A 14072-nucleotide genomic window follows, 5' to 3' on the forward strand; every position below is an offset into this window, starting at 1 on the left:
AAAGTGACTTACAGACTAAGTGAATCCAGCTCTGCTTTCAGTTCCCAAATTGTGTCTTGAAGGGTTTTTATTTGCTTGTGATACTGTAAGACCTGTTGAAGCTGAGTTTCTTTAACCTGCACTGTGGCTGAAGCATCAAGCAAAGCTGCATTAAATCTTCTCTCCATGCTTTCAGAGGGATCACTTCCTCCACACTGGGATTGTGAAGCCGCCTGCTCTAAAACACACTGTCTGCACCTCTGATAAACACAGCAAAGTAAAAGTTAAGTTAAGAATAAGTGCAGATTCCAAAATACAGTAAAGAAAAATTAAATAAATATGTTTTGTAGGTGCTGTTATAACCAATATGTGGTCAACCTCTGTGAGGCACACCATTTCGTCAAGTTAAAAAAGCAACCATTGACCTTCGGCTTTTTAGGAGCTTTTCTAATTTTCTTTTACTTGGTTTGTTAGTTTATTAGGATTTTAACATCATGTTTTACACTTTGGTTACATTCATGACAGGAAAGGTAGTTAGTCATTACATTTCATCAGTTCACAAGTTTATATCGAACACAGTCATGGATAATTTTGTATTTCCAATTCACTTCACTTGCATGTCTTTGGACTGTGGAAGGAAACCAGAGCTCCCAGAGGAAACCCACGCAGACACGGGGAGAACATGCAAACTCCACACAGAAAGGACCCGGAACGCTCCACCTGGGGATCAAATTCAGGACCTTCTTGCTGTGAGGCGACAGTGCTACTCACTTAGCCACCGTGCCGTCCTTTTACTTTGAGTGTAAGTGAAAGATTCACTATTTGACCAAAAGTATGTGGATACTTATCCATGAGCTTGTTGCAAATCCATTGGCATTTATATAGAGCCCCCTATCTAGGCTATTACATTCTCCAATTTTCTGTCACTGGTCTTTACAGGGTCTTTTCAGTGTGTTTGTGGGAATTTGTGTCACTAAGTACGAGGCAGGAATAAACCCTAGACAGTTCACCAATCACAGGGCAACACACTCACTAACTTACTCTTACTCACCCACTTAGTTTCAGCTAAACTTTTAGTTGTTTCTCTGTACCTCTTCAAATAAAATGCTTCCTTTTGTGTCTGCAAAAGTCTCTTGTTATTTGCCAAACCAAATTCCTAAATAATGTCTTTTGAGTAATGTTAAGTGACCAAATATTTCCTGCCGCTCAGGTGGCACAGCTAGCACACCAGAGCTGGGATTTCGAAACCATCATATCGAATCTCAGCTCTGCCATCCGGCTGGGCTGGATGGCTACATGATCAACATTTGGCTGTTATTCATCCAGGACAAGAGACAAATAGGGACCTCAAATCTGATGCAATTACGACCTCTGCTGGCTGGTTGATGGCATCTGCCCAGAGTAGAGGAATAATGGGATTAGGGTGTGGCTCCCCATGCACAAGGCTGATGCACATATGCACTGATGCACATTCCCCTTGTGAAAGTGAAAAGATGCAGTCGGCTACTGCACACATGTCGGAGGGGGCGTGTGTCAGTTCAATCCCCTCAATTGGGGCGGAGGTCAGTAGAGAGGAAGCATAACGCAATTGGGTAAAAATTGGACGTGCTAAAAAATTGGGAGAAAAAGGGAGGAATAAGTGTCCTATATATTCCCAGCGGGTTGGCCTTATCGCAAACGAGCATACCTCAGCTTCCTGAAGCTGCTGACACATGAGCTCCACATTGAGCTGGGCAGGTTGGTAGCGACACCTCAGAGCCCTGAGGACATTCCTTTCTAGCTGGTTCTCTGAGTCTGTGGGTAAGGGTTCCAGAAACCAGGTTGTTTTTCTTGATTGGCACTCCTATAAAAAGACAAATACAGAATAATTATAGCACTGATTTTGAAGACCTAAGCAGAAAGCATGAGTTTATTCTAGCAGTACAGGAAACATAAATGTTCTAGCTTCCTTCCTGCGTTATCTGATAACTACACCATGATCCCAGCGTTCATTATACCAAGAGCTATCTGAAAGCAAAATATACTGGTGTCTTGTAAAATGCAGCATGCATTTACATACAAACATAAAATATGCATTTATAAAAAGCAAGAACAAAAATGTTATATGAAATGTGTACAGAAGCTTTCCATGGCTTTTACACTTACTGTGGAAACATCACCGGTGTCTGACAAGGGTTGAACATTTGTGAAGATATCCAACAATGTATCAAATGCTGATACTGGCCGATTTGCTCTCCTCTTCCTTTTGTTTTCATCTCTGGATTCTTCACTTTGAGACTGTTCACATCCCTGCTCATCTGTTTTGGCTTCAGGCATTTCTTCTTGCTAAATATGTAAGACACAAAACAGAAGATTTGCATCTCCATGAGTAAAAAAAACACATAAAATACTTGAATATACAGAACCCAGCTTGACTTTTGTATGTGTGGATGAATGCTCTTGAAACTGTGCAGCCCTGTTCTTGAAGTGCAGCCCTGTGGAGTGTTAGCTCTTTCCTCTGGGAGGTGTGGTGTGCCTTTTTGGTCTAAACAACCTAAAGGGCTGCACAGAACTAATTGCTGTATAAACAATGTGTTTACAACAAATTAGGTATTTACTACAAGGGGCGGCACAGTGACTCAGTTCTTGTCCTAAAAACATCTTTAAAAAGTTATTAATAGTAAATGAATAAATGTCATTTAATTCCTAGGAAAACAAGAATATACACCATCACATACACATATACACTACAAAGGTGAAATACCCACAACATGTACATTTACATTTTGATCATTTAGCAGATGCTTTTATCCAAAGCGACTTACATTATACAGTCTAAGCAATTAAGGGTTAAGGACCTTGCTCAAGGGTCCAACAGTGGCAACCTGGCAGTGGTGGGGTTTGAACCAGCAACCTTCTGCTTACTAGTCCAGTACCTTAACTGCTAGGCTACAACTGCCACAACAATTAAGTATTTAAGAAAAAGTATATAAAATGTAAAAAAAAAATATATAAAAAGTATAAAAATATGTATAAAAAGTGAATCTGTGCTAAGGATTTCACATTTAGAGATATTAAAGTATACAAAGTAGAGGTATTGCACATGTACAAAAATAACAGTATGTGTTATTTATGTAATTTACATAAAAACTATTAAAGAAGTGAACACACTTATGTTTCCTTCCTATATTTTAATAGATGAAAAAGTAAATATCAAGTAATTCAATAATGTTTGAATTATTGCACCAACAACGTTTTTCTAATTATTTATTTATTGTATTGGTGTTTTTTTTTTTTTTTAACAAATGTTACCTTCATGGTAAACTTTAAAATCCTAAATTAAGTCTTGCAAATACAGTAGACCTATTGTTTATGTATACAGAATTAATCCGTGCCAGACCTCCCAAACCACCCCCTTACCTAACCTTTCTAATGTCTTAAATGGCCTTTTTTGTTATAAATACAAGTATATTTTCCCTTAATCTTAAATTATAGAATAGACATTACTGTAATAAACAATAATAAACAACCATACACAGTAGTACTGTACATAAAAAACACACATCACATTTCACTACAGTATGTGTGCTTTACTATACACCATAATACATTTCCTTCTTTTTTTATAAAATGTATCTACCAGAAACAACAATAACTCTCATATTTCTCTATCATTTTCTTCTTTATTTCAATAGTATTGTATTTTGTAGGTGTAATTGCATGAAAGAAAGACTTTACTCAGCCGATTTCCTTCTTCTCTCTTACTCACTGTCCCCTCTGTCTAATACACAGTGACAGCTACTGGCAGGGGTAATTATACAACAATGAATAGTAATAGATTTGTTCATTTTCTCAAAACTACGCTTTCTCTGCAACTTCTTTGAGGCCATTTTCATATTGAATTTTACAATATATAAAGAAAACACCGAAAAAACACCGTCCGCTGTCCGAATGTTCGCTCACTGTATATATATATATATATATATATATATAGAGAGAGAGAGAGAGAGAGAGAGAGAGACGGGCGGAGTAAACGTGTTCGTGAAGTCACGTGTTTCGCGAATTTTGGTTCGTAATCCGAAATTTGTTCGTATGTTAAGTTGAAAAAGATTGTTCGTAACCCAAAATGTTTGTATGGTAAACTGTTCGGAACCCAAGGGTCCACTGTACATGCAATCTGTCCTTTTAATTGAGCTATTTAAAAGCACCCAAAATGCTTCCTAATAACATTTTGGATAAAAACAAATGCATGTAAAAGTACCTGTATGTTGGCATTGCTGTCTGAATCCTTAGTCTCCACTTCTGAGGCTGCTTCTGTATGGATGCTGAACTCCAGCTGTGTTGGCTGTATGGTCGTCAATGTTTCGGTCTCCATTCTAAAAGTTCCTACAGTGTTATCTGCTTCTAAATCAGGAACATCCTTTTGAATGTCTTCAAACTGTGCTGATTTTATATCAGGTGGATGACTGTCTGAGGCACTAGCTGTATCCTTTTTATCCATCAAGTCAGGTTCTGCATGTAAGGTTATGGTGGTAGTTACCATAGACTCTGAAGTTTCTTCTGCTACTGACTGAGAAACCTCTCTCTGGATGATGTCCTCAAACTGAATTTCTGTAGTACTGTCATGGCTAACAATCATCACCACAGGGCTTGTAGATCTTGGCTGTTTGTCTGAACTTCCTGTGGCATCTACTGTATTGCTGAAGTCAACAGCTTCCTTTTGTTTCAGGGCTGAATCTGAGGAGTCTGTGGGTTTGGTTTTATCTTGGTTAATTGATTCCAAAATGGCATTCGGTTCTGTATCTGTGGTTTCTGGAACTCGTATACTACTTGTGTCTTTATTGTTGTGGTCTTCTTCAATTAAATCAACCTTCTTCTTCTTTTTCCTTCTCTTTGGAAAAATAAATGGCTCTGAAGACTCGCTCTCATCTTCGTTTGCTGAGAATTCATCAGTTGGGATTGTTGTAGCTCGCTTTTCTTGACAATCTTGGTCTACATGTTTAGTAGTTTGCTGGTAGGAAGAAGAGGTAGCATCAAAAGCTGCTGGTGTATCAACTCCATGTGTTACCTGTACATTAACTTCTGTAGAAGCCTGATCACTATCTGCCATCAATAGACTTGACACTTCCTCAATGGTAATTACTAAACTACTGAGCTTAGTCTGTTGCTCCAAATCTGACATGTCTTTCATTTTGGCTGTAGGCTGTTGAGCTTGACTTGAGGAAGGTGTCATATCCGGTTGTATCAAGTCCGGTACTGCATGTAAGGTTATGGTGGTAGTCACCATAGACTCTGAAGTTTCTTCTACTACTGACTCAGAATCTTCTCTCTGGATGACGTCCTCAAACTCTGTTGATTTTATATCAGATGGATGGATGTCTATGGAACTGTCATGGCTAACAATCATCACCTCAGGGCTTGTAGATCTTGGCTGTGGGTCTGTACTTTCTGTGGCATCTACTGTATCACTGATGTCATCAGCATCCTTTTGTTTTGTGGTTGAGTCTGAGGAGTCTGTAAGTTTGGTTTTATCTTGGTTGATTGACTCTAAGAAAGCACTCGGTTCTGGATCTATTACTTCCTGGAGTTCTGTGCTAGTCGTTTCATTATCTTTATGGTAAGCTTGGGTCAAAACCATCTTCTTCTTGCTTTTCTTTGGAGCACTGAATGGCTGTGAAAACTCTTTCTCTTCTTCTTTTGCTAATTCTTCATTGTCATTTGTCTTTTTATCAGTTGGGATTGTTGTGTCTTGCTTTTCTTGACTATCTTGGTCTACATGTTTAGTAGTTTGCTGGTAGAAAGAAGAGGTAGCATCAACAGTTGCTGTTGTATCAACTCCATGTGTTACCTGTACATCAACTTCTGATAATGTAGAAGCCTGATCACTATCTGCCATCAATAGACTTGACACTTTCTCAGTGGTAATTATTAAACTACTTGGCTTAGTCTGTTGCTCCAAATCTGACATGTCTTTCGTTTTGGCAGTAGGCTGTTGAGCTTGACTTGAGGAAGGTGTCATATCTGGTTTCTCTTCTGTAACTAGTTCAAGTGTAGATTGGTTATTTTCAATGTTTATTTCTTGTTCTTTATTGTCAGGAGCAATCTGCAAAAGAACAAGTTAAAAATCATAATCACATACAAAGCCAACAATATATTTTAAACTGTATGGACACAAGAATGTGGAGACTTGAAACAGACATTACAAATGCTTTTTTAGCCAGAATACAGACATTTACACAGACACACTTATAAATCCTGTGGAAAGCATTTCCAGAAGAGTGGAGAGTGGAGATAGCTGTATTTTGACTGTCCTGTTCTGCACTGTAATGCTTGTCGCTTTTTATCGGTCTACATTCTAATTTGTTTGTTGGGGCATTCAGATATAAGAAACTGCACTTTAAATCTGATGTAATTTGAGAAAGAAATCATAAGCAATTACCTGCACCTGTATGTTGGCATTGCTGTCTGAATCCTTTGTCTCCACTTCTGAGGCTGCTTCTGTATGGATGCTGAACTCCAGCTGTGTTAGTAGTGTGATTGTTGTCAATGTTTCAGTCTCTGTTCTCAGAGTTTCAAAAGTGTCCTCTGTTTCTAAATCAGGAACATTCTTCTGAATGTCTTTAAAGTCTGCTGATTTTATATCAGGAGGATGACTGTCTGTGGCACTAGCTGAAACCTTTATCTCCTTCAAGTTGGGTTCTGCGTGTAAGGTTATGGTGGAAGTTACAATGGACTCTGAAGTTTCCTTTGCTACTGACTCAGAAACTTCATCCTGAATGACATTTTTGAATTCTGTTGATTTTATATCAGGAGGATGGATTTCTGTAGTACTGTCATGGCTAACAATCATCACCTCAGGGCTTGTAGATCTTGGCTGTGTGTTTGTACTTTCTGTAGCATCTACTGTATCGCTGGTGTCAACAGCTTCCATTTGTGTCATGGTTGAATCTGAGGAGTCTGTATGCTTGGTTTTATCTTGGTTGATTGACTCTAAGTGAGAACTCGGTTCTGGATCTATTACCTCTTGAAGTTCTGTGTTGGTCGTCCCATTATCTTTATGGTAAAACTGGGTAAAAACCACCTTCTTCTTCTTGCTTTTCTTTGGAAAACTGAATGGCTGTGACAACTCTTTCTCTTCTTCTTTTGCTAATAATTCATGTTCATGTGTGTTTTTATCAGTTGGGATTGTTGTGTCTTGCTTTTCTTGACTATCTTGGTCTACATGTTTAGTAGTTTGCTGGTAGAAAGAAGAGGTAGCATCAACAGCTGTTGTGTCTTTCATTTTGGCTGTAGGCTGTTGAGCTTGACTTGAGGAAGGTGTCACATCCGGTTTCTCTTTGCTAACTGATTCAGGTGTAAGTTGGTTATTTTCAATGTCTGTTTCTTTCTTCTTATAGTCAGGAACAATCTGCAAAATAATATGTCAAAAATCTAAATCACATGAATTTCTTAGAAAAAGCCAACAATATATTTTAAACTATATGGACACAAGTATGTGGAGACTTAAACAAACATTACAAATGCTTTTTGGCCAGAATAGACAGATATTCACACAGACACACTTCTAAATCCAGTGGAAAGCATTTCCAGAAGAGTGGAGATAGCTGTATTTTGACTGTCCTGTACTGCCCTGTGATTCTTGTTGTTTTTTATCAAAGTCTACATTTTAATGTGTTTGTTGGGAAATTAAGATAGAAGAAACTGCACTTTAAATCTGATGTAATTTGAGAAAAAAACATAAGCAATTACCTGCACCTGTACGTTGGCATTACTGTCTAAATCCTTTGTCTCCACTTCTGAGGCTGCTTCTGTATGGATGCTGAACTTCAGCTGTGTTGGTATTGTGATTGTTGTCAATGTTTTGGTTTCTGTTCTAAGAGTTCTTAAAGTGTCCTCTGTTTCTAAATAAGGAACATCCTTCTGAATGTCTTTAAAATCTGCTGATTTTATATCAGGAAGATGGCTGTCTGTGGCACTAGCTAAAACCTTTATCTCCAAGTCAGGTTCTGCATGTAAGGTTATGGTGGTAGTTACCATAGACTCTGAAGTTTCTTCTGCTACTGACTCTTCTCTCTGGATGACGTCCTCAAACTCTGTTGATTTTATATCAGGGGGATGAATGTCTGTAGTACTGTCATGGCTAACAATTATTACCTCAGGGATTGTAGATCTCAGCTGTGTGTCTGTACTTGCTGTGGTATCTACTGTATCACTGATTTCATCAGCTTCCTTTTGATTTGTGGTTGAGTCTGAGGAGTCTGTATGTTTAGTTTTAACTTGGTTCATTGACTTTATAAAAGCACTCGGTTCTGGATCTATCACTACTTGAAGTTCTGTGTCGGTTGTCCCTTTATCTTTATAGTAAGCCTGGGTCAAATCCATCTTCTTCTTGCTTTTCTTTGGAGCACTGAATGGCTGTGAAAACTCTTCCTCTTCTTCTTTTGCTAATTCTTCATTGTCATTTGTGTTTTTATCAGTTGGGATTGTTGTGGCTTGCTTTTCTTGACTATCTTGGTCTACATGTTTAGTAGTTTGCTGGTAGGAAGAAGAGGTAGCATAAACAGTTGCTGTTGTATCAACTCCATGTGTTACCTGTACATCAACTTCTAATAATGTAGAAGCCTGATCACTATCTGCCATCAATAGACTTGGCACTTCCTCAGTGGTGATTACTAAACTACTTAACGTAGTCTCTTGCTCCAAATCTGACATGTCTTTCATTTTGGCTGTAGGCTGTTGAGCTTGACCTGAGGAAGGTGTCACATCCGGTTGCATCAAGTCAGGATCTGCATGGAAGGTTACTGTGGTAGAGACCATAGACTCTGAAGTTTCTTCTACTACTGACTCAGAATCATCTCTCTGGATGACGTCCTCAAACTCTGTTGATTTTATATTAGGAGGATGGATCTCTGTTGCACTGTCATGGCTAACAATCATCACCTCAGGGCTTGTAGATCTTGGCTGTGTGTCTGTACTTTCTGTCGTATCTTTAGTATCGCTGGTGGCAACAGTTTCCTTTTGTTTCAGAGCTGAATCTGAGGAGTCTGTGGATTTGGTTTTATCTTGGTTGATTGGTTCTGCATATGTAGTTTCTTGAACTTGTGTCCTACTTGTGTCATTATCTTTGTGGTCTTCTTCAATTAAAACCACCTTCTTCTTCTTTTTCCTTCTCTTTGGAAAAATAAATGGCTCTGAAGACTCGCTCTCATCTTCGTTTGCTAATTCTTCATTGTCATTTGTGTTTTTATCAGTTGGGATTGTTGTAGCTTGCTGTTCTTGACTATCTTGGTCTACATGTTTAGTAGTTTGCTTGTACGAAGAAGAAGTAGCATCAACAGCTGCTGGTGAGTCAACTCCATGTTTTACCTGTACATCAACTTCTGTTAATGTGGAAGCCTGATCACTATCTGCCATCAAAACACTTGACACTTTCTCAGTGGTAATTACTAAACTGCTTAGCTTAGTCTGTTGCTCCAAATCTGACATGTCTTTCGTTTTGGCAGTAGGCTGTTGAGCTTGACTTGAGGAAGGTGTCATATCTGGTTTCTCTTCTGTAACTAGTTCAAGTGTAGATTGGTTATTTTCAATGTTTATTTCTTGTTCTTTATTGTCAGGGGCAATCTGCAAAAGAACATGTCAAAAATCATAATCACATACAAAGCCAACAATATATTTTTAACTGTATGGGCACAAGTATATGGAGACTCGAAACAGACATTACAAATGCTTCTTAGCCAGAATACACAGACATTCACACAGACACACTTTCCAAATCCTGTGGGCATTTCCAGAAGAGTGGAACTGTATTTTGACTGTCCTGTACTGCTCTGTAAAGCTTGTTGCTTTTTATCAGTCTACATTCTAATTTGTTGGATCGGACATTCAAATATAAGTAACTACACTTTAAATCTGATGTAATTTGAGAAAAACTATAGTAAGCAATTACCTGCACCTGTACGTTGGCATTGCTGTCTGAATCCTTTGTCTCTACTTCTGAGGCTGCTTCTGTATGGATGCTGAACTCTAGCTGTGTTGGTAGTGTGATTGTTATCAATGTTTCGATCTCTGTTCTAAAAGCTGTTAAAGTGTCCTCAGCTTCTAGATTAGGAACATCCTTCTGAATGTCTTCAAGATCTGCTGATATAATGTCAGGATGATGGCTGTCTGTGGCACTAGCTGAATCCTTTTTGTCCATCAAGTCGGGATCTGCATGTAAGGTCATGGTGGTAGTTACCAAGGACTCTGAAGTTTCTTCCGTTACTGACTGAGAAACCTCTCTCTGGATGACGTCCTCAAACTGACTTTCTGAAGTACTGTCATGGCTAACAATCATCACCTCAGGGCTTGTAGATCTTTGCTGTGTGTCTGCAATTTCTGTGGTATTTTTAGTATTGCTGGTGTCAACAGCTTTCTTTTGTTTCGTGGTTGAGTCTGAGGAGTCTGTATGTTTGGTTTTATCTTGGTTATTTGACTCTATGAAAGCACTCGGTTCTGGATCTATTACTTCTTGAAGTTCTGTGCTGATTGTGCCATTATCTTTATGGTAAGATTGGGTCAAAACCACCTTCTTCTTCTTCTTCTTCTTGCTTTTATTTGGAGCACTGAACTCTTTCTCTTTTGCTAATTCTTCATTGTCATTTGTGTTTTTATCAGTTGGGATTGTTGTGCCTAGGTTTTCTTGGCTATATTGACTTGACGAAGGTGTCATATCCGGTTTCTCTTTGGTAACTAGTTCAGGTGTAAGTTGCATATTTTCAATGTCTGTTTCTTTTTCTTTATTGACAGGAGAAATCTGTAAAAGAATAGGTCAAAAAAATGAATCACAAAAAATTCTTATAAAAAACCAACAATTTATTCTAAACTATATAGACTCAAGTATGTGGAGACTTCAAACAGACTTTATGTTTTGTTTTTTTGCCAGAATAGGCAGACATTCACGAAGACACACTTATATATCCTGTGGAAAGCATTTCCAGGAACGCGAAGATTTTGACTGTTTGGTAATGTTCTGTGATGCTTGTTGCTTTTCATCATAGTCGACTTACAAATGTGTTTGTTGTGGCACAATGATACAAGAAACTGCACATTAAATATGCTGTTATTTAAGAAAGAATCATAAGCAATTATCAATCAATACATGCAAAGGTACCTGTATGTTGGCACTGCTGTCTAAATCCTTTGTCTCCACTTCTGAGGCTGCTTCTGTATGGATGCTCAACTCCAGCTGTGTTGGTAGTGTGATTGTTGTCAATGTTTTGGTCTCTGTTCTAAGAGTTCTTAAAGTGTCTTCTGCTTCTAAATCAGGGACATCCTTCTGAATGTCTTCAAACTCTGCTGATTTAGTATCTGAAGGATGAAGGTCTGTGGCACTAGCTGAATTATTTTTCTCCTTCAAGTCGGGTTCTGCATGTAAGGTTATGGTGGTAGTTACCATGGACTCTGAAGTTTCTTCTACTACTGACTCAGAATCTTCTCTCTGGATGACGTCCTCAAACTCTGTTGATTTTATATCAGGGGGATGGATCTCTGTAGTACTGTCATGGCTAACAATCATCACCACAGGGCTTGTAGATCTTGGCTGTGTGTCTGTACTTGCTGTGGCATCTACTGTATCACTGGTGTCAACAGCTTGCTTTTGTTTCATGGTTGAGTCTGAGGAGTCTGTATGTTTGGTTTTATCTTGGTTATTTGACTCTATGAAAGCATTCGGTTCTCGATCTATTACTTCTTGAAGTTCTGTGCTGATTGCACCATAAACTTTAGCGTAAGCTTGGGTCAAAACCACCTTTTTCTTCTTCTTGCTTTTCTTTGGAGCACTGGATGGCTGTGAAAACTCTTTCTCTTCTTCTTTTGCCAAGTCTTCATTGTCATTTGTGTTTTTATCAGTTGGGATTGTTGTGTCTTGCTTTTCTTGACTATCTTGGTCTATATGTTTAGCTGGTGTATCAACTCCATGTGTTACCTGTACATTAACTTCTGATAATGTAGAAGACTGATGACTATCTGCCATCAATAGACTTGGCACTTCCTCAGTGGTAATTACTAAATTACTTAGCTTAGTATGTTGCTCCAAATCTGACATGTCTTTTATTTTGGCTGTAGGCTGCTGAGCTTGACATGAAGATGGTGTCACATTCGGTTGCATCAAGTCGGGATCTGCATGTAAGGTTATTGTGGTAGAGACCATTGACTCTGAAGTTTCTTCTACTACTGACTCAGAATCTTCTCTCTGAATGACACCCTTAAACTCTGTTGCTTTTATGTCAGGAGGATGGATGTCTGTAGTACTGTCATGGCTAACAATCATCACCTCAGGGCTTGTAGATTTTGAATGTGTTTTCATACTTTCTGTTGAATCAACTGTGTCACTGGATTCCACAGTTTCCTTTTGTTTCAGGGATGAATCTGAGGAGTCTGTGGGTTTGGTTTTATCTTGGATGATTGATTCCAAAGAAGCACTCGGTTCTGTATCTGTAGCTTCTTGATCCATTGTCTTACTTGTGTCATTATCTTTGTGGTGTTCTTCAATTAAAACCAGCTTCTTCTTCTTTTTTCTTTTCTTTGGAAAAATAAATGGCTGTGAAGACTTGCTCTCATCTTCGTTTGCTAATTCTTCATTGTCATTTGTGTTTTTATCAGTTGGGATTGTTGTGTCCTGCTTTTCTTGACTACCTTGGTCAACATGTTTAGTAGTTTGCTGGTAGGAAGAAGAAGTAGCATCAACAGCTGATGGTGTATCAAATCCATGTGTTACCAGTACATCAACTTCTGATAATGTAGAAACCTGATCACTATTTGCCATCAATAGACTTGACACTTCCTCAGTGGTAATTACTAAACTACTTAGCTTAGTCTGTTGCTCCAAATCTGACATTGTGTCTGTAGACTGTTGAGCTTGACTTGAGGAAGGTGTCATATCCGGTTTCTCCTTGCTAACTGATTCAGGTGTAAGTTGGTTATTTTCAATGTCTGTTTCTTTCTCTTCATAGTCAGGAACAATCTGCAAAAGAATATGTCAAAAAATCTAAATTACATACATTCCTTAGAAAAAGCCAAGAATATATTTTAAACTATATGGACACAAGACTTGAAACAAACATTACAAATGCTCTTTTGCCAGAATAGACAGATATTCACACAGACACACTTCTAAATCCTGTGGAAAGCATTTCCAGAAGAGTGGAGATAGTCTACATTCTAATTTATTTGTTGGGGCATTCAGAGAGAAGAAACTGCACTTTAAATCTAATGTAATTTAAGAAAAAAATCGTAAGCAATTACCTGCACCTGTATGTTGGCATTGCTGTCTAAATCCTTTGTCTCTTCTTCTGAGGCTGCTTCTGTATGGATGCTGAACTCTAGCTGTGGTGGTAGTGTGACTGTTGTCAATGTTTCAGTCTCCATTTTCAGAGTTTTTAAAGTGTCTTGTGCTTCTAGATCAGGAACATCCATCTGAATGTCTGTGGCACTAGATGAATCATTTTTCTCCTTCAAGTCTCCTTCTGCATTTAAGGTTATGGTGGTAGTTACCATGGACTCTGAAGTGTCCTCTGCTAATGACACAGAAACTTCCTCCTGGATGACATCCTTAAACTCTGTTGATGTTTTATCAGATGGATGGATGTCTATGGAACTGTCATGGCTAACAATCATCACCACAGAGCTTGTAGATCTTGGCTGTGTGTCTGTAATTTCTGTGGCATCTACTGTATCACTGGTGTCAACAGCTTCCTTTTGTTTCGTGGTTGAGTCTGAGGAGTCTGTATGTTTAGTTTTATCTTGGTTATTTGACTCTATGAAAGCACTTGGTTCTGTATATATTACTTCTTGAAGTTCTGTGCTGGTTGCGCCATTATCTTTATGGTAAGATTGGGTCAAAACCACCTTCTTCTTCTTGCTTTTCTTTGGAGCACTGAACTCTTTTTCTTTTGCTAATTCTTCATTGTCATTTTTGTTTTTATCAGTTGGGATTGTTGTGCTTAGGTTTTCTTGGCTATATTGACTTGACGAAGGTGTCATATCCGGTTTCTCTTTGGTAACTAGTTCAGGTGTAAATTGGTTATTTTCAATGTCTGTTTCTTTTTCTTTATTGTCAGGTGCAATCTGCAAAAGAA

The 14072-nt window shown here is 38.4% G+C and overlaps 1 protein-coding gene across 8 annotated transcripts in view; it reads right to left on the reverse strand.

Moving 5' to 3' along the window:
• LOC134320690 (mucin-3B) overlaps window positions 1–14072 on the reverse strand; it is a 140309-nt gene that overhangs the window by 113131 nt on the left and 13106 nt on the right. For 6 of the 8 annotated variants that reach the window (XM_063002227.1, XM_063002224.1, XM_063002228.1 and 3 more), the window contains 9 exons: window positions 13240–14061; window positions 11108–12958; window positions 9905–10750; window positions 7708–9579; window positions 6398–7366; window positions 4220–6061; window positions 2125–2304; window positions 1667–1822; window positions 13–239 (listed from right to left, as the gene is read on the reverse strand). In XM_063002227.1, coding sequence (XP_062858297.1) covers window positions 13–239; window positions 1667–1822; window positions 2125–2304; window positions 4220–6061; window positions 6398–7366; window positions 7708–9579; window positions 9905–10750; window positions 11108–12958; window positions 13240–14061 — 8765 coding nt within the window. The remainder of the gene's footprint in view (window positions 1–12; window positions 240–1666; window positions 1823–2124; window positions 2305–4219; window positions 6062–6397; window positions 7367–7707; window positions 9580–9904; window positions 10751–11107; window positions 12959–13239; window positions 14062–14072) is intronic. The other 2 variants (XM_063002223.1, XM_063002226.1) reach the window with 2 other exon arrangements.

The sequence above is a fragment of the Trichomycterus rosablanca genome, chromosome 9 (assembly GCF_030014385.1).
Source record: "Trichomycterus rosablanca isolate fTriRos1 chromosome 9, fTriRos1.hap1, whole genome shotgun sequence".
Classification (NCBI taxonomy): Eukaryota; Metazoa; Chordata; class Actinopteri; order Siluriformes; family Trichomycteridae; genus Trichomycterus; species Trichomycterus rosablanca.